This window comes from Coregonus clupeaformis, chromosome 12 (assembly GCF_020615455.1).
Source record: "Coregonus clupeaformis isolate EN_2021a chromosome 12, ASM2061545v1, whole genome shotgun sequence".
NCBI classification, from domain to species: domain Eukaryota; kingdom Metazoa; phylum Chordata; class Actinopteri; order Salmoniformes; family Salmonidae; genus Coregonus; species Coregonus clupeaformis.
Window position 1 is genome coordinate 39,070,980 of NC_059203.1, and position 20,722 is coordinate 39,091,701.

Sequence of the window (20,722 nt, forward strand, 5' to 3'; positions counted from 1 at the left end):
CAACACTCGATCCCTCTGATGTCAACAACTACAGACCAGTATCCCTTCTTTCTTTTCTTTCCAAAACTATTGAGCATGCCGTCTTTAGCCAACTCTCTTGCTATCTCTCTCAGAATGACCTTCTTGATCCAAACCAGTCAGGTTTCAGGACTGGTCATTCAACTGAGACTGCTCTTCTCTGTGTCACGGAGGCTCTCCGCACTGCTAAAGCTAACTCTCTCTCCTCTGCTCTTGTCCTTCTATACTTGTCTGCTGCCTTTGATACTGTGAACCATCAGATCCTCCTCTCCACCCTCTCCGAGCTGGGCATCTCCGGCGCGGCTCACTCTTGGATTGCGTCCTACCTGACCGGTCGCTCCTACCAAGTGGCGTGGCGAGAAGCTGTCTCCGCACCACGTGCTCTCACCACTGGTGTCCCCCAGGGCTCAGTTCTAGGCCCTCTCCTATTCTCGCTATACACCAAGTCACTTGGCTCTGTCATATCCTCACATGGCCTCTCCTATCATTGCTACGCTGACGATACACAACTAATCTTCTCCTTTCCCCCTTCTGATAACCAGGTGGCAAATCGCATCTCTGCATGTCTGGCAGACATATCAGTATGGATGACGGATCACCACCTCAAGCTGAACCTTGGCAAGACGGAGCTGCTCTATCTCCCGTCTGGATTACTGCAACTCGCTGTTGGCTGGGCTCCCTGCCTGTGCCATTAAACCCCTACAACTCATCCAGAATGCCGCAGCCCGTCTGGTGTTCAACCTTCCCAAGTTCTCTCACGTCACCCCGCTCCTCCGCACACTCCACTGGCTTCCAGTTGAAGCTCGCATCTGTTACAAGACCATGGTGCTTGCCTACGGAGCTGTGAGGGGAACGGCACCTCCGTACCTTCAGGCTCTGATCAGTCCCTACACCCAAACGAGGGCATTGCGTTCATCCACCTCTGGCCTGCTGGCTCCCCTTCCTCTGCGGAAGCATAGTTCCCGCTCAGCCCAGTCAAAACTGTTCGCTGCTCTGGCACCCCAATGGTGGAACAAGCTCCCTCACGATGCCAGGACAGCGGAGTCACTCACCACCTTCCGGAGACATTTGAAACCCCACCTCTTTAAGGAATACCTGGGATAGGATAAAGTAATCCTTCTAACCCCCCCCCCCCAAAAAATAAATAAAATAAAAGCAAAATAAATAATTGAGTTAATAAAGCCACATACAAACATGGTCTCTTTTTTGCTTTCTTGAGTAAGGCAGCTCCAAAATGCAGGTGTTTTAGCCTAGCTCAGTGCTTTCAGTGGTGGTGGGGCAGCCAGCGGAAAATACGGAGCGTAGGGTTTGGTAATGTTCTCTAGTTGTGCAAGTGATTGGCTCAGTGTTCTGTCAGTCATGGGGACACTACGTCACTACAAAATCTACAGGGAGAGCTAGAAAATTCAAGCCCCTTGGGTGCTGCCATAGAGTTACATTAGAAGTGCCCCTCCAAGAAGGCTCAAGGTCATTGGCCACAGATAAAATGATGTCAAATCACGTTATATCTACTGTAGCTTTGATTGGACTGATCATGTCAACATCATACTTTCAAAATCTTAGCTAGCAAGCTAGACAAGCAGTCATCATCATGAATCACGTCGACAATCTATTGGCAAATCCTTTTCAAACCTTGTCATTTGAAGATAAATTATAGATAAAGTGTATCGGTGCTCATCGGCCATTGGACATAAACATTACACAACAAGTTGGAAATCGCAAATTCAACAATGAGTGGTTTGGAAGGAATCAGTGACTAACTGCAAGCATTGCAAAGCAATCACTAGCCTGCTATTCAGTGGAGTGGGTGTGTGGTCCAAGTATGGGTTTACGGGTCTCTTTTCCAAGCTTAAAAGGATAAATATATCACATGTCATGGGCCAGAAAAGGTTGAATACATTGGCCATGCTGGCAATCCAGCATGACTTCTGCCACGTTCAAAACAATTGGAAACTCGGAACTGGGAAATATCAGACTTCAGTGAGTTCAAGACAACTGGGACCTCAGAAAAAAAACTAGCTCCGACTGGGAAAATACGTTTTGAACATTCATCCAACTCGGAATTCCAAGTCGGGAACTCGGGCGTCTTTCTAGAGCTCCAACCTGAAGATCACTGACGTCATGATTCGACCTTGTTTTCTTCGGAGTTCCCAGTTGTCTTGAAAGCACCATAAATCCAGAGAATGCCAAAATGCCAAAATTGACCAAATTTGCCCACAAGGACCGCCGCACCACCTTCCTGTTCAAGTGAGCACAGCACAACAAGGTGAGTCCAAAAATGTATTGTATGCTGCTGCATAAATGATGCAATATGCCAGGGAGATATGTATACTGTAGCTAAGAAAGTAATGCTAAGTGTATGTTGTGTAGCAAGCTGTTAGTAGCCGATGTGCCTCACCCTAATAATTTGGTCTCTTTCCCCCTCATAACTTAGCCTACTGTTCTGACTTGGTGGTGCACATGTAGCCTATAGCCTGTTTTAGAGAAATGTAATTATTGAATATTGTAAGAGCTTTCATTGTCTGCTTATATGCCCCCTTTATTTATCCTACATTTTTGACTTGGTGTACAGGAAGAATACTGTAAGAATGGCCCATGTTCTGAATTATGTTGGTGTACATTTCAAAAGTGCTGAACAAATAGTTATATTGACTATGTCCGTCCTAGCTCGCTCATTAAAGTCTTAATCGAAATTATGGATTGCCTCTAATTCGCTTGTCGTCCCCTTATGCCAGTTTGTACATCTCAATTGTCAGTAGAAACCACATTTGTTTAAGTAAGTCAGCCATATCAGCTATGTTTTTTAAAAGGCAGTAAATGAAGCTGAATTAACTGTTTCGCTGCCAGACAAGGCTCCGCTGATAGCCAGGTGTAGCAGTAGTAAGGATTAACTCCATGGTGCTGAAAAGAAAGCTCTGCTGTTGGGACAGCTTTATGTAGGCCCTAACAGTTTGTGGGCACCGCTTGTCACCGTTGTAGTGCAATTAATGTATTGTTTAGTGTTGTGTTGTGTTGTGTAGTGGCTTTCCTGGCATGCATCTAAAAAAAAATATGTTTTGAGTTTGACCCATCAAGATTTCCATGCTAAAATCACCACTGGTCTTAACCCAAAATATGTTTACTCCAATATCTGCATTTTTTTTTTTAATGGCATGTAGACAAACAAATTGACACATCTTGATTTTAGATGTTTATTTTCAAAATCCACAAGTTATACACAAGTAAAACCTTCACAGTTTCAAAGAAATGTTCACAGAATTACTACTATTTTAAAATAATAATTTATTTGAAACGTAGGCACTAACTATAGTCATTTATTTATTTGACTTAACATAGCCTTGCAGTCCACCTTTTTGGTATTTTGTACCAGTTTCCATCTCTGTACAAAGGCATGGGCTTCAAGCTATGGAAGATGGCAAAACATTGAACAATAATAATTGATTGGACTTTGCACTTTTGTAGACACCCAAAGCTCTTTATAGTGTAAGGGGAAACTCACCACCCTAACCCCACTTACATACTCTTTATTTTATTTATTTTATTGGCCCCCCCTCTTCAGAGGACAAAAGTAACTTTGTTTTCCATTTTAGTTTTATACAGATATTTTGTTACATTTTGTTCCACACCAAAAACCATGAATTACAGGCAATATCCGCGCTGGGCTAAAGGCTAGAGCTACCGCTTACAACGAACGGGACACGGACATGGACGCATACAAGAATGTCCTCTACGACCTCCGACGAGACATCAAACATGCAAAAGGACAATATAGGAGGATGGTGGAATCCTATTACACCTGCCCCGACGCTCGTCGTATGTAGCTGGGCTTGCAGATGATAACGGATTAAAAAGGGAAACCCAGCCATGAGTTGCCGAGCAATGCAGGACTCCCAAATGAGCTAAATGCCTTTTACATTTACATTTACATGCTTGCTTCTAGGAATATAACACTGTGCCTTGCGTGAAAGCCTCTGTTTTTCCGGATGGCTGTGTGATCTCGCTCTCCATGGCCGATGTGAGCAAAACGTTTAAACAGGTGAACAATCACAAGGCCGCAGGCCAGACGGAATACGAAGGCGCGTTCCCAAAGCATGCGCAGACCAGCTGGTAAGTGTCTTCACAGACATTTTCAATCTCTCCTTGTCCCAGTCTGTAATCCCAACATGTTTCAAGCTGACCACCACTGTCCCTGTTCCCAAGAGCTCCAAGGTAACCTGCCTAAATGACTATCACCCTGTAGCATTCACATCTGTGAAGTGCTTTGAAAGGCTGGTCATGACACACATCAACACCATCATCCCAGACACACTAGACCCACTCCAATTCGCATACCGCTCCAACAGATCCACAGATAACGCAATCTCAATTGCACTTCACACTGCCCTCTCCCAGCTGGACAAGAGGGAAAATAACTGTGTGAGAATTCTGTTCATAGACTACAGCTCAGCGTTTAACACCATAGTCCCCTCCAAGCACATCACCAAGCTAGGGACCCTGGGACTAAACCCCTCCCTCTACAACTGGATCCTGGACTTGCTGACAGGCCGGCCCCAGGTGGTGAGGGTAGGAAACAACATCTCAACCACACTGACCCTCAACACGGGGGGCTGTCAGGGGTGTGTGCTTAGTCCCCTCCTGTACTCCCTGTTCACACACGTCTGCGTGGCCACGCACGACTCCAACACCATCATCAAGTTTGCTGACAACACGACAGCGGTAGGCCTGATCACCGATGGCAATGACTCAGCCTACAGAGAGGAGGTCAGAGACTTAGCAGTGTGGTGCTAGGACAACAACCTCTCCCTCAATGTCAGTTACACCAAGGACCTGATCGTGGACTATAGGAGAAAGAGGGGAGAGCACGCCCCCATCCACATTGATGGGTTTGTTGTGGAGTGGGTCGAGAGCTTCAAGTTCCTTGGCGTCCACATCACTAAGGACTGAACATGGTCCACAAACACCCGCACAGTCGTGAAGAGGGCACGGCAGCACCTCTCCCCCCTCAGGAGGCTGAAAATATTTGACATGGGCCCTCGGATCCTCAAAAGTTCTACAGCTGCACCGTCGAGAGCATCTTGACTGGCTGCATCACCACTTGGTATGGCAAATGCACCACCCTTGACCGCAAAGTGCTACAGAGGGTGGTGCGGACAGCCCAGTATATCACTGGGGCCGAGCTCCCTGCCATCCAGGACCTCTATATCAGGCGGTGTCAGAGAAATAGACACACGCACGCTCACACACTTTTACACTCATAATTTGCTGCTGCTAGTCTGTTCTTTATTTTACTCTTATTATTATCTATCCTGATGCCTAGTCACTTTACCCTGCCTTCATGTACATATCTACCTCAAATGCCTTGTACCTCTGCACATTGATCTGGTACTGGTACTCCCTGTATATAGCTCCATTCTTGTGTATTTTATTTTATTCCTCTTGTGTTACCATTTATTGTATTTTATTATATTTAAACTCTGCATCATTGGGAAGGGCTTCATAACCAAGATGTTCACAGTAAAGTCTACAACAGTTGTATTTAGCTCATGTGACAAATAACATTTGATTTGATTTTTTATTTGAGACACAAAAAAACGTTATTGCAAACAGCCTTATGTAGAGTAGACTAATATCACCTAGTAGGACAATAGTGTAATGCTGTATGATGTGTAGGCTATAGTGTAGCCTAATGATGTGTTAGGGCAAACATGGTCTCAAATCACTGATGCAGAAGAGGTGCTCTGCATTTTGACTGAGAATATGGTAGCCTAATTAATCATCATGAGAATCCTCTCCCCATATTCCAAGGTTCCAAAAAAAATAAAAAATAACGTTTACATACTAGCTCAAGAACAGGTCGGCTATAATAGTCGATGGGATATACAGAATCAAAGATTGTGGGTTGGCTGTAGCCTGTATCCTTGCCTGCACCATGTCTAGTAGTACTGTCTGTGTCCCTCCCGACTGAAGTGTGTGATACTTATTTAGCATTTCCAGGACCCGTTAACATTTTGAATTTAATTACTGCAGTCATCGACAGGCTTATGTGTGAGCATCTCATCCTTGCGCTCCGTTATTCTTCCTCTGATGCAATCCATAGCCCAACTTAGGAAAAACGCACTATGGTGTCATTCAGATCTAATCAAATGTGGACCAATTTCACGTCGATTGCCAGAATTGAGATATATGATTCAGCCTTTCTCTGACAGGCCTCGGAACTGACCGGGTGGTGCACATAGACAAATGATACAGGTTTACTTGTCTATTATAATGTCTATTTTCTCACTACAAATTAAATATTGCAGAAATGCACTCGTAAAAGGTCACCAACGCCTCTAATGATATTTAAGAAGCTATAATTAAGATATATCTTATTCTGAATCAAAGGCTCTAATTCGCATATAACGCGCATAAATGCTTTGAAACAATTATCTATTTGCATGATTGTCTCATGTTAAAAAATGGGAATACAACTGATAAAATCGTCAATAATAATCCATCATAAGAAAATCCTAGGCCTCCCATGAATATTATAACCTCAAAATACATCTTACCTTAACGTCTCCACCAATCAGATTGTCCTTCTCTTGAAATTGACATCAATATGCTTATAATGCATGCGTAAAATAATGTTGTTAAAAATCTGGTTACATTCCACATATGTGAATCCGGCAGTCGCACTGTTTTAATTCCGATAGGTGATATGCTTCATCCCGCCTTGCTGTTCCGCCAAAACGGACGCGAGAGGGATGCCACTACCGGCCAGTCGTTGGTATCGCAGCAGAATGCATGAGTCGAATTGTATTGCATTTTACATTTTAGTCATTTAGCAGACGCTCTTATCCAGAGCGACTTACAGTTAGTGAATACATTTTTTTTATACTGGCCCCCCATGGGAATCAAACCCACAACCCTGGCGTTGCAAACGCCATGCTCTATCAACTGAGCTACATCCCTGCCGGTCGCGGCCGGCTGCGACAGAGCCTGGATTCGAACCAGGATCTAGTGGCACAGTTAGCACTGCGATGCAGTGCCTTAGACCACTGCGCCACTCAGGAGTGTTGCATGTATTGCATGTACATTATAAAATGTACTGCAAAGTAATAGGCTAGCCTCGATCAGACCAACAGCATCATTGCATTTTGGATCAGAAGTACACACATTTCCAATTTTGCAACAATATGCATCAAATTGTATGCATAGACTTGACAGAGATAGTAGCAAAATGTGAATGTTGAACTTTTGTTGCACACATATTCAGTAAAAAAGTTTGACTGCACAACTGGAGATAGGCTGAGCAGGCCAAATCTTCACCCTTCCCGAAGTGTTTATCCAATTATTTGCTTACAATCCCATGCTTTTAAATCAATGACGGGAGTGTGCGCTTCAATTGTGTTGCATTGCATTTTGTCTAAAAACTAGAACACAAATAAAACCGTACGGAAACATTTCATAGCATGCCATATAATGAGTGGATATCACTGGGCGAATTCGTTTAACATCACCCGGTGCCCCGGGTGGGCGGGATTATTATTTTAGACCATTCCAATGGTCCTTACGTGAAATATCAACACTTCCGGGGCACCGGGCCATGCAAAACGAACTCGCCCAATGATGTGTAGTGGGTACTACAAAGACAGGTAGGCGGCCTAGACTATAGAATCTGATCCCAAATCAGACTTGTCAATTTGAGCCACGCCTATACATGCTTATTTGGACCAATCGAGGAAACATTCGTGTCCAAAAGGAGGGATTCTGGAAATGTTTTACAATTATCCAATAGGACAACGTAGTGGCTTTGATTGACATGTATAATACCGTATTCTGTGGTATTTTATGTCGATGATGTCCAATCCACATTAACCATGTTTTGACGTTCCATAGAACAAATAAACAATTAACGAGACCTGGGGCCTGTTGCACAAAAGTAGAATTAAGACATCCGGGATAAATGACTCAGCTGAGCTCAATGAAGCCAAAACATGTGCGTCCAGGCTTGATTGGTTGCACAAAGACCAAGCCAGGATGAGCAGACACGGATTCATTAAGCCAGGTGAAACCAATCCTGGATAGGTGCGCGCTCACGGCTCACTCAAATAGACCCCGCCACAGATCACAGATTAACTGATTTACCATGGCAACTAGAGCCGCGTACTTTTCCCCGTCGGAAGCACAAATCCTCATGGAGGCATACGAGGAGGTAAAATATATAATTAAGAAGAAAGGCAACACCGCCACAGTGATAAAGCAAAGAGAAAAAGCGTGGCAAAGTATTGCAGACCGCCTGAATGCGTAAGTAGTGCACAATTACACACTCACCGCTCCGCTGAAACATCACAATTACAATTCAAATATTTAATTCACATCTCCAAAAATGCAGTTGTACTGTAATTATGAAACGGTTAAATTTTTAATTGAAATGCACTGCAGATATGAGTGAAATTGTGTAAAGTAACTCCATCACACTGTATAAAGCTATGATAAATTTTTTTGATATTTTTACTGAAAACAAGACAAAAATACCAAGTAATTTTTTGCAGTGTGACTCCATTAAATGTGTGTGTGTGTGTGTGTGTGTGTGTGTGTGTGTGTGTGTAGATTAAACATGAACGGGCCAAAACGGACATGGCAGCAGGTCAAAATCAAATACAAGAACATTCTGCAGAATGGTATGGTCCCTGACTAATATTTAACAAAGCACAAGCATATATTGTACCCAGAAGGTGCCTGCTCACACATTGTCTGTACTGTTTTAGCAGTGAAAAAGAATACCCACAGACAAGGCACGGGTGGTGGGTCACCAAAGGCTGACCTTACCCCAGCAGAGGACATGGCCTTGGAGCTAAATAAAGGCAGGCCCGTCTTAGAGGGGATCCCTGGGGGAAAGAGACGAGCATAGGTTCCTCCCAAGATGCCACCCGCTTCATTCAAGGTATGTCCTTCCATCTCTACATGGGATACAACCACATTCATATTGAATCAATTTGGACTGTCTGACTTTGGTTTACCTATTGCCTTGCAGTGTCTGGCAGCACTGTGTTCCTGTTAGAGCCACCAGCACAAGCACCAGACGATGCTGATCCAGTGAGTACTCCATCAAAGGCATACTGTAGGCCTGGCATGTCTTGTCTACTAGCTTCAATATGAATCCGATTAAATGTGATAGGGTGAAGGCCCCAGTGCAGCAGCAACAGCACATGATGGAGACGATGATGAGGAGGAGACCATCTCTCTGGATTCCAGAAGGCATGAGGTATCATGTTAAGACTGTGAAAGTACTATTTACTCTACAATGGTGAGGAGTCCTCATCAAAATCAAAAAATCTAATTTCTTTTACAGGACCCAGATGCTATACAGTGGGAAAACCAGCCTGGCAACATAGTGCGTATTAATAAAAGGACACCACATCCTGCCAAATTCCAGCTGCGCTAATTGTATTGTGTTCACAGAGCTCACAAGCTATCAGAAAGTTGTATGGCAAGCACCTCCGGCGCCAAATAGAACTGGCAGACATAGACATTCAGTACAAGAAGAAAAAGATGGAAAATCTTGCACTGGAGTCCGAAATAAAAAAAGAGGACAATTAGGAAACTGGACCTTGAAATAAAAAAACTTGAGAGGGAGGTGAGATATGCCTTCAATGTACACTGTATGCTAACTGTAACACAAATGTATTAATCATTATTTTTCTTTCCTCCCCCAGCTCCAAGAAGATGACACAGCTCAAAATAAAAATTAGGTATATTCTCGTAAAGTCAAGTGAGCCATGACATATGAGCTCTTATTGTGAGCACACAGGACGGTGGCATCTTTCTAAGTTTTTTTTTTTTTTCCCAGCAATCAGTACAACCAAGTCATCGTTATAAGGCATCGCCCTCTTTTGCCCACCCCCCCAGCACCAGGTGTGGCCACTAGCCTATATGAAGGCCCAAAATTGTGTGTTCCTTTCTGCTCTGACAATGGCATGCCCATTCGTGCGAGATGTGGTGGATGAAGAAGCACTTGTGCTGAGGAGAGCCTTCAGGCGAGAAAGGGTCTTCAGGGACCGGTTGGACCCACTGGCCTTCCCTGATGACCATCTATATGAAAGATACAGGTTTTCTGCAGATGGCATCAGGTATCTATGCAGACTACTGGGTCCCAGGATTAAGCACCGCACTGCACGGAGCCATGCACTGAGTGTGGAGCAAATGGTTTGTGTGGCCTTGCGCTTTTTGCTAGTGGAGCCTTCCTGTACTCAGTGGGGGATGCAGAACAGCTGAACAAGGCCACAATTTGCCGCACAATAAGGAGTGTGTCTGGCTATCAAAGCATTAGCAGATGTCTTCATCTCCTTCCCTGGCCACAGAAGACTCTGTGACATCAAAGAGGAGTTCTATAGGATTGCAGGTAAGAGGATCTACAAATTACAGGACAACTGTTAACACATAGTAGGATACTCATTACTTTGTGTGACAGGTTTCCCCAATGTCATTGGTGCAGTGGACTGCACACACATAAGGATAAAAGCCCCCTCAGGTGCCCATGAGGCCGATTTTGTGAATAGGAAATCCTTTCACAGCATTAATGTTCAGGTGAACATAACTTTTTGATATTGTCCATTGACGAACACTCTGCATTGCCAGTGATGTGCATTGATTGGTGTAATATTCCTCATCTTATGATTTCAGATGGTCTGCAATGCTGACTGTGTGATCAGCAATGTTGTGGCAAAATGGCCTGGCTCAGTCCATGACTCCAGAATCTTTCGGGCCTCTGAAATCTATCAGTGCCTATCACAAGGTAAGCCACACAACCCCTATTTATAACCATCATGGCTGTGTCAAGAATATCACTGTGTTTATGAGGTAGTAATGATGAGATTTTGTGTTGACAGGTGAATTCTCTGGTGTGTTGCTGGGAGACAGGGGGTATGGCTGCCAGCCTTTTCTCCTGACACCTTTCACAGACCCCCAGGAAGCACAGCAGGCCTACAACCATGCCCATGCCAGGACCAGGGCCAGAGTTGAAATGACCTTTGGCCTCCTGAAGGCACGCTTTCACTGCCTTCACAAATTAAGGGTCAGCCCTGTTAGGGCATGTGATATTACTGTGGCTTGTGCTGTCCTCCACAATGTGGCCTGCCTGAGGAAGGAGAGGGCCCCCAGAGTGCCACCAGCCATGGACTGGGACAATCCGGCAATCTTCCCTGATGACGACAGTGGTCGGCTGCTGAGGGACCAATATGTGTTGAATTATTTTAGTTAGTATGTGTGCTTTCAATTTTGGTTAAATATGTCCTGCGGTGGCAGAGGAATTTGGGTTTTTGGGTTCGTTTTTTTCACGAATTTGGCCTCTTATGATGTTTGTGCGGTATACTGTGTGTAATACAAGGCTGCAGGGAGGCTACTGCATCCATTCATTTGTCTGTTCAGTTGATGTGTATGGATTTGTCCTGCATTTATTTTAGTGTGCAGACATGCAGGGTGTGTTATATACAGACCTTTGAATGTGTATGTATCATTTTGTATAATATGCTTGGATTCTGTGCTTTCCATCTTGTAGAGTCACTGTGACTTCAGTTTCGAAAGGAGCTGATGGTTTACCTGCTTTGTTTTGTCCTTATTCAATAAAGGAACATAATGTTACACATTGTGTTTTTATATTCATATGGAATGTGTATTTGTTTATATGACAGAGTACTAGGGCCACACTGAAGAAAAAGGATAAAGTCATAAATTTATGAGGCTGGTTCTTTCTGCAGAAAAGCTACATATTGTTTTTACAGTTTTGATACTTATGACAATGTGATACTTAATATTCTGGCACATCAGCATGTCTTTGTTTATGAAACCATACTGAAGTACAATTTCACGAAATGCCCCACATCTGTCATTTTTAACAACTGTCCTCCTTTAAAACAACTGGTTACAATATTATGACTTGTGTTTTTTTCCCCTCTGTGGCCCTAATATTCTATCATTTTATATATAGCCTTATAGTCTATGGGAAACTGTAAATTATCTAATGATAGCAACATCATCTAAAAATCATTTTTTATCCAAAATCATTGAAATTAATGATCACAAACGTTTAAATAATGACAGTGGGTCTAGTTATATGTGATAACAATGTATAGTGAGCAGTGAAATAACTATTGGTTTCCATTTGTGGTGACTGCTGACTGACATTAGGGATGAGATTAAATAGATCCTGGAATTTAGCCTGGTCTGGAGCAGGCTAGCTCCACAGAATAAATCTCCATGGTAATTTATACCATAACATATCCTCCTGCCCCCTATCCATCTTTAGTGCAACCGGATTACGGATCAATTGAGCCAGGATCACCAAGATATCCTGGCTTAATCCCTTATCCTAGTTTTGTGCAACAGGCCCCTGACAGATGTAGATAGCTAGTTTTTATACCATAGAAGAAAAAGAAGAAGAAGAAGCTAGCTATCATGGCTGCTTCCGTGGTTAGGTGGTTGAGGGGATTGTACGTTTTCTTTTTGACATGTCTGCTATCAGTTTTGGCATTCTTGAATCTAGAGGAATTGAACGAGATGAAATATGGGATCCAGATTCTTCCCGATCCCGTCATTATGGGACAGGTGAGGCGTGAAATAAAGATATTCTAGTTTACGTTAGCTAGCATGCATGGTCTCAGCGATTCTGTCCAGTTCGCTATCTATTGTAGGTAGCTAGTGTGGAGTCAGATGGCTAGTAGCTTGCTAACGTTAGAGTCAGAGTCTAAGACTATTTCGTGATATTTGAATTAAATAATAATGCACTAGCTAGCTATAGAATTAGATGTAGTAACGTTATAGTGCTGCTAGCTAGCGCGCCTGTCAAAAATGCGAACAGCTAACGTTAACACCTAAAATGCAGTCAATAACAGTAGGCTAACGTTACCGTTATGTACAGACATATACATTGTGCGAACTGTTGCTACCTACTAATATGTAGCTAACTGGCCCTATCGTTTAGAAAACGCAGTTTCAAGTTGACAGCAGCAATCAGATAGCATCTCGTTAACTAGCTATGTAGTACAGTCTGTTTTATCTAACGTTATGTCATGTTTTTCACACTGCAGGCTAAGACAGAAGAAGTCATGCTGGTGTCCAACAAATACAAGCAGATGTATGAATGTCGCCTTCCAGCCCAGGCAGTGAGGTTTCACCAGGACCGAGCCTCTGAGCCTGACTCCCAAGGCTACACCGGACCAGGCATCGCAGACCTGCTCAAGCCCATGCACACGGCCCCCTGCCTAGTAAAGGTCAGACACACACACGCAAGAAGACTAAGGGGAGGAATACTATATCACTGCCTAGAGACAACGGTGCTTCATATTGCATCAATGTCTAAACTGTTTTCACCCCTGACCTCTTTACACCAGAACTATTGCAGACAGTTATAAAGTGATGCTTTTAATGAAATGGAAGACCATACGTTTAGTTGGCCCTGGTTGGATGCTTGCAATGAGTTGTGCAACTTGTATTGACAGTTAAATCCCTTGCGTGCTTATCTGATTGGTCGGTTTGCATAACCTAACCCTGCAAATTGTCTCTACAATATTGTCTCTACAATAAGCTACCTCTCTCTTTACTGTATATGGATGAAGAGGTCACTCGGAAGGTTGAACTTGTAATCTACCGGACCTTGAGTTGGACAGACTCCATATGCATATTAGAAATCAACTTCTCCATATATGGCAGCATAGACTATTTGCTATTTCTTCTAGTATTGTAAGGCCACTGTCAACATGGATATGAAATGTCATAGCAACTGAAACGTTGTCATTCTCTATGACTGCAGACGAAAGACTGGTGGACATATGAGTTCTGCTATGGACAACACATTAGACAGTACCACCTAGAGGGTAAGATTTATTTTCAACAACTGTTTTTGCCAAAAGTGAACACAAGTAGCAACAGCTGGATCATCTTGTTTGTACTCACTGTTTACACTTTCAGCATGTTTATTTAAGATCCCCATGTCATTATGTACTTCTCTGGTGTTGACCTGTCTAGTGTTGACCTGTCTAGTGTTGACCTGTCTAGTGTTGACCTGTCTAGTGTTGACCTGTCTGTCAAGTGCTGCTGCATCACATGGTTTACCTGATGCTACTTTGTCTATTTAGATTTAGGCCATGCCTCAAATGATGGTCTGTTTTTATCTCTCCACAGACACTGACATCAAAGGGGATGTTCTCTTCCTGGGGTACTATGATTCAGAGTTTGACTGGAACAATGAAACAGCCAAGGTAACCGGTTTGTTTCTCTGTTGCATGCAGCCACCCTCCTCTCTCCCCTTATAGGATTTTGTCATACTTTGTGGTGTTACTGTAGTATGTGTTTATAACTCTTCTCATACAAAGGACTAAAGCAAGAGTTTTTAGATGTATACTTGCTGTAAAACATGCAAGAGGCATGTTGTATAAGCCAATTGAAAAAAAATTAACAGAAAAATCTCAAGCTGTTTAGATTTGTATTCTACTTTGTTATTAACCCATTTTAATATAGTTGAATTAAGGTTAGAGTGAGTGCTTGGCAGGTACGGGCTGCTTGTTGATTTTGGAACACAGCATGTACCTTGTTCAGGTTGATGACATGATGAGGGAAAGAACAGCATGAGCCTGTTGACTTGACTGCTACAGCAGAAGTGACTCCCTCCCCTGAGACTCACCCGCTGTTTCAAGTTGTATTAGTCGTATGTACAGGATACACATGGTATACACCGTCCAACTAAATGCTTACTTGCAGGTTCCTTCTCGAAATGCAACAACAATAAGAAATAAGAATAAAAGATAAGAATACAAACATAAAGTAAATGGCTCAGTAGAATAGAATAAACATTTAAGCATAAGTATAATACAGGAAGGCAAAATTGATTGTACACTATTTACACAGGGAAGGGGGTGGGGGGGGGGGCAAGTGTTTACATTTGATGTGATGGTCTGTGCAATTTGATGATACAGTAGAATATCTGGCAAATACGAACTTCTCTTTCTCTCCCTCCCTGGCGCCCAGGCCTCCAAGCAGCACAGACTGAAGCGCTACCACAGTCAGAGCTACGTCAACGGCTCCAAGTGTGACCTGAACAGGAGCCCCAGGGAGACTGAAGTCAGGGTGAGAGACTATGAGATGGTGTCTTAATATTGCAATAAACATCAGTAAGGACAACCTGTGTTTTATATTGTATTTAATAAATCTTGTAAAACTGCAAACACATTAGATATGACTGGTGTGACTCCTTGGCAAACCGTGACCTCTGACCCCTGATCTGCTCTGCTCTGGTCTATGTCTTCCAGTTTGTGTGTGAGGAGGGCTCGGGGGACTACGTGGCCCGTGTGGACGAGCCCCAGTCGTGCCGCTATGTGCTGACGGTCCACACCAGCCGCACCTGCCAACACCCCTTCCTGCTCCTGCCCTACACCGCCAAGCCCCAGGGCGTTGTGTGCCAGCCAGCCCTCAGCACCCAGCAGTACATGGACTATGTCAAGGCCCAAGTCTGTGAGTCAACAGGGGGCTGGGGGTCTTTGGGAGGGTGCTTAGCCTACATGTACTGTGACATGAAGCCTGGCTAAATATTTTAATTGGTACTTCCCTAATTTCACAAGCCCTAAGGAATAATGTAACTCTGCTTCTCTCTCTCTCGCTCTGTCTGTCTGTCTTTCATTTTCAGCTGATACGAAACGTAAAGTGGAGCAGATCTCAGAGGAGCTGAAGACTCTTGATGAGATGTTGGCTGGTGACGAGGGGACTGACGAGGGGATAGACGAGGACTCAGCGATGCCAACTGATGACCCAGACGTCCTGGGGTCAGACACAAAAGGTGCAATGCCCATTTGTTTAATCTAAGTCCTTTATTTATTGGACGTGTGTGTTGGTCTGATACTAGACAGCTTGCTTGCAGGATTCTATAATGAAAGTGTATCATATTAAGAAATAATCAGTCCTCTTGATTCATTCCTGTTGGGCCAGATGCAGTTGTCACCTCTGAAGAGCCAGAGGATTCTGATTTCTGGGAGGGAGTGACAAAGCCAGGGAGTACCACAGCAACTGACACCACTTCAGAGCATCAGGTACACAGTCAGTGATCATCATAATATCTTTGAACTTATGCCTTAGTCTTCCACAAGATGGCACCAACAGTGTTTTGTTTTCACAGGCTGGAGAGGATGCCAATGATAATCAGCTCACAGACAATGAGGTCACAGAGGATGGTAATGTATTAAACTGGCATTTTAAAAAATTCTCACTGCAATATCACATCTGATGCTTTCAAGTCTTTTCCTTTTGGTTAATATCCATCTGGTGTTTTTGATTTCTCACAGCTTTTGGAGATGAACAATTCAACTTCAAGATCATCACCGACCCTGCAGACCTGATGAAATTTGTGCAGCATCTCAAAGAGAGTAACAGAAAGGTTAGTGCTGCATTTAGGCCATGGCACAGTTGACTTTTACCCATAACAATGTATTAATAATGCAGTGACATTTTTGTGCTTTTAATTTCAATATGGTTAATTCTGACTTCCTTATCAGAAAGCACAAAATGAAGCCAAACAAGAACGAGAGGAACTCAGAAAGGAGAAGGAAAAGGAGAGGCATGGAGGCGAGGATGAGGAGGGGGATGAAGAAGAGCATCTCCTGCTGCAGGAGTTTGAGGAGGAGATAGCTGACATCACGGTGCCTTCTGCCAACATCGAGGAAATGAAAGAGGAAATGAAAAAAGGGTTTGACAACATCATAGACGAGGTGCGAACAGACACTAGAGATGCTAGACAGGCTGTAAATGGATCTCTGTAATAGAACAGGTTATTGTCTGGAATGATGTGTTTCAAGTTATTGAGTGCTCAACCACATTATGGGCCAAACATGTGAGGTAGATGGACATCTAAATTATCATTATTATTTTGTCAAAATTTTACATAATTTCAGTCATATTTACTTGATTGTTACTGTTGATAGGCTCACTGGTACGGTCTTCCTTTGCTTGATGGGTTTCTATTTGTGTTCTAGGCTCAGCAGGAGCTGGAGACAGAGGGTCTGAAGGGGGAGTTTGACCGCACTCAGGCAACCCAGACCCTGGAGACTACTCTGGACAAGCTGCTGGACCGCCTAGAGGACAAAGAGGCAGAGCCCCAGACAGAGGGAGGCCAGAGGGCCAACGACCCAGCCAGGGGCAGTCCCAGCCTAGCCCCGCGACAGCCAGGTAACTGGGCTCTCTGCCTGGGGCTCCACCCTCTGGGCCTGGGTGTATGTGTTCATAGATCATACATCTACATCTGTGTATATTCATTTCTATGTAGATGTCTGTCATCATTTCTTGTTCCATCTCATGTTCAGTACCCTTGGAGATGCGCTGTTCAATGCTCAGGGGAGAATAAAACGGCTGTAGGCTATATCAGCATACTGACAGGCCCATATATATAGAGAAAGGGCATCATAGAATACCGGTAGTGAATTGAAAACTCTATGAGAGATCCCACCCACATTCCTGGCTTTAACTCCTACATCCTGTTGCCCTACTTATACTTGTTGGGAGGTGACCTCTGTTGTTTGTCCCTCTTTTGTCTCGTCACCCCAGACCAAGCGGCTGACGATCATGTTAAGATCAGAGTTACTAAGTATAAGACAGGCAGCAGTCCCGATGGGGAGGTCAAAGTTCAGGAGATGGGCGAAGGCGACCCCCAGTGGCAGCACATTAAGGACGTGGTTAAAGAACAGCTAGAGAAGGCGGGACTGAAGGCCGAAGGTAGGAAGGGGAGTGCCCAAAAACACACAGCCCGTCTCTCTCTTTTCCTCCTGATATATTTAGCGTATGATCATATCACTCTCTTCTCATCTAATTTGGGCTATTTAGGTCAGGTTCCAAAAATAGAAGGGGGTCACTGGCAAAACAGAGCTACGCATTGCATGATCATCTCTTATCTGTTGAAATGTGTTTTTAAATTCCCTTCTTCAATCTCTGTTGGTGTGTGGCAAAGTTAATGTGTGAACATATTATCTGAGGAAGCTTCTGGGTGTGCTTGCGATATTAACATTTCAAAATAGGCTTATCTGATTTAGGCCTCACATAGCATAAAATATATATTTAAAAGAGGTGTAGATGCAATAGTGACACTGATGTCTCATCCATTTTCATCATCTGTCTTTTATGTGTTTTCCATGTCCTGTTTCTATTATCTGTTCGCATTTCTTATATTATTGCTTACTGTATGTGGTATTGTGCTATAAGCTTTTCAGTAGGGTTGCTGGCTGATATTTATGTTTGTGCACAGTTGCACATTTCAAGCTGTCCATGTGCTAATGTATGTTTGGTGTATATTTATATGTGAATGAGAGGTTAGACGATGTGGTATTTTTGCCTGTTTGTGTGTATGTGCTTTGTTGTTTGGTGTATGTGAAACACCTGTTAGTATTATAACGTTGCTAGATATTTTTTAAGGTAAAATTGAGGTGAAGATTATAACACGAAGGACAGCTGAGGAGGCTGGGGACCAGTGGTTGACTGAAGAAGATACCAAGTCCTTCAGAGAGCTGCTCATCAACCTACTGGTAATTACAATTAAAAGTATCAACCTTTCAAATACACTACAGAGTTTTCTTTTCTGTCTAGAAAAAGGGTTTTTGATATGTGTTGAAAGATATCTGTAAGGACATTTTCTCCATTTGGTTCAACGACTGCTCTCAAAACCAATATAAGCAATTGATAGAGAGTAAAGCAGTTCAACATTCTGGAAGAAGCCTTTAAGTAATATGAGTAATTGTGTGTGCTATTCTTTTGATCTGCCCTGAATGTCTCTCAGACGGGGGGAACAGAAGAGGTTTACAAGGAGCAAAAGAGACAGCAGGAGTTGGAAAACAACTACAGATTTGTATGGGGAGAGAGACAGAAAGAGGCCCAGTCCACCAGTACTGCACCGGACTCAGACGATGTGGAGTTATGAGCTCTTGGGAGACGTTTCCTCGTATCGTGGGAACCAAGCACCTGTGGAGGCTAGAAGACAGGGAGTGTCCCACTCCCCTGTCAGAACTCTGAACTCACTGCTAAGTCTCAGCTGCCCCTGGACCCCACTGGTAAAACCAGTGTCCACAAACACACCTGTTTCCACACTCAGAAATGTGTTGTGTCCGTATCAGGCACTTATGTACCTTGCACAAACCAATCCAAATGTTTCAGCTGTGGTAGTGTAATAGTGTCAGGTTTTGTTTTCTCTCCTCTAGTGGGAGGCCAATGTGATGGCTGAAAATGCATTATTTCAATGTTGATCGCTATCAGTTGGGATGAGAGGAGGGTGAAAAACACCATGGACTGGACAATTTGCACATGTGAAAATGTATATTTCTTGGACTGTATATGAGGTTGAACTTTGCATTTCTACAGAACTATGATGCCCTCTCGTTCTGTATCCGCACAGCAGTGCTTATAATTACTCCTCTGTATTTGTTTGCTGCTCTACACTCATTAAATCACCTCAATGAGTGATGCAATAGAGGAATTGACCTGGTATTTACACTTGGCTTCACAAAACTGGATGAATACAATATGTTTGCAAAAGGAGTGTTCTGTTCAATTTATCTTAATGTTTAGAAATTCTGCAATGTTTAAAAAGAATCCAGGTTCGAAATCCTGAAAAAGAGTGAGAGCCACATGCTGTTGTAGCCTGGGTACCAGTCTCTCCACTCTCTCTACTCCATGTAATGTGCCAAAGGGACTGGCCTTTCTGCTATCTTCAGTGAACATTCTATTATTAATGAGCTCGAGCAGAACAGAGGATTTGATCCTGATTAGATCGGTACCATGTCACTTTTTTTCTCCACAGAACACATTGGTTTAATCTAGACAAACAAAAAAGCAACCGGATACCAATCTGTCGAAAGTTGCTACAGTAGCTCACATCTAAAATCTCAACCTAAATACATACTGCAATTCCAACCAAAAAACGTCTTAAAATTCAACTTGCTAACAGCTAAATGTTTGTTTTTGACGTTGTTATAAATTATAATTATATTTTCGAGGCGCCTCATGTTGTCATGGGAAATATAAATGTTATTTCCAGCAACCAATGAGCAACTCTGCCGTAAATCCAGCGCATGTTAAACCGTCTCTTTGGCAATGACAAGGAGTGGCAAGGAGTGGAATGTTAGCTAAAGAGGCTGGTACTCAGACTAATGCTGTTGTGGTTTATAGGTTGAACCACAATTTGAACTATTTAAATCAGAACACGTGTGATTTAGTAAAGCTTTTACTCTTTAATTTGGTCATTGTGGAATTGACATGCTTGTTGAAACAATAATCATACTTCATATAGATTTTGTAGCACTTTAAAAGATGAGAATTGTTGAAATGTATACATTTTGAATGTTGAAAACCGTTATTTTGAAGATTCAGATAATATTTTGGTTTAATGGCATTTGGAACCAAATTATACTAAAGTATTTTCATTCGAGAAGTAATTTCTCTGAAATAATTATTGGACCTCACCTAGTGAGCAAAATCGGTTAAATGACTTCATTCAACGCCTTTTCATCCAAAAAGTTATATTTTCAATATTGTGCTCATAGGGCAGCTGTTCTTATCAACACCTTCATTTTATAGTTACAACCTTGGCATAGGACAACATAGAAAACTTTAATGCTAGGAAACTGATTAGGAAACAGACATTTCTGACTTGCTAACTGAATGAATGCAGGACGTGTATAACCACAACCAGTTAGCA

The 20,722-nt window shown here is 43.0% G+C and overlaps 2 protein-coding genes across 3 annotated transcripts in view; one reads left to right on the forward strand and one right to left on the reverse strand.

Moving 5' to 3' along the window:
- LOC121577619 (beta-1,4 N-acetylgalactosaminyltransferase 1) overlaps positions 1-6,779 on the reverse strand; it is a 31,588-nt gene extending 24,809 nt beyond the window's left edge. For both annotated transcript variants that reach the window (XM_041891359.1, XM_041891360.1), the window contains exon 1: positions 6,570-6,779. The gene's annotated coding sequence lies outside the window, so the exon portion shown is untranslated. The remainder of the gene's footprint in view (positions 1-6,569) is intronic.
- A 1,067-nt stretch (positions 6,780-7,846) lies between these two features.
- On the forward strand, positions 7,847-19,497 carry LOC121577620 (protein OS-9). The gene is made up of 16 exons (XM_045223845.1): positions 7,847-7,922; positions 12,392-12,606; positions 13,089-13,271; positions 13,811-13,874; positions 14,182-14,258; positions 15,025-15,123; positions 15,306-15,507; positions 15,680-15,829; positions 15,979-16,079; positions 16,166-16,220; positions 16,332-16,423; positions 16,542-16,754; positions 17,019-17,211; positions 17,587-17,754; positions 18,448-18,557; positions 18,809-19,497. Exons 2-16 carry the CDS (start codon positions 12,457-12,459, stop codon positions 18,947-18,949), a joined length of 1,998 nt encoding a protein of 665 aa, XP_045079780.1. The 5' UTR covers positions 7,847-7,922; positions 12,392-12,456; the 3' UTR covers positions 18,950-19,497.
- The last annotated feature ends 1,225 nt before the right edge of the window (positions 19,498-20,722 follow it).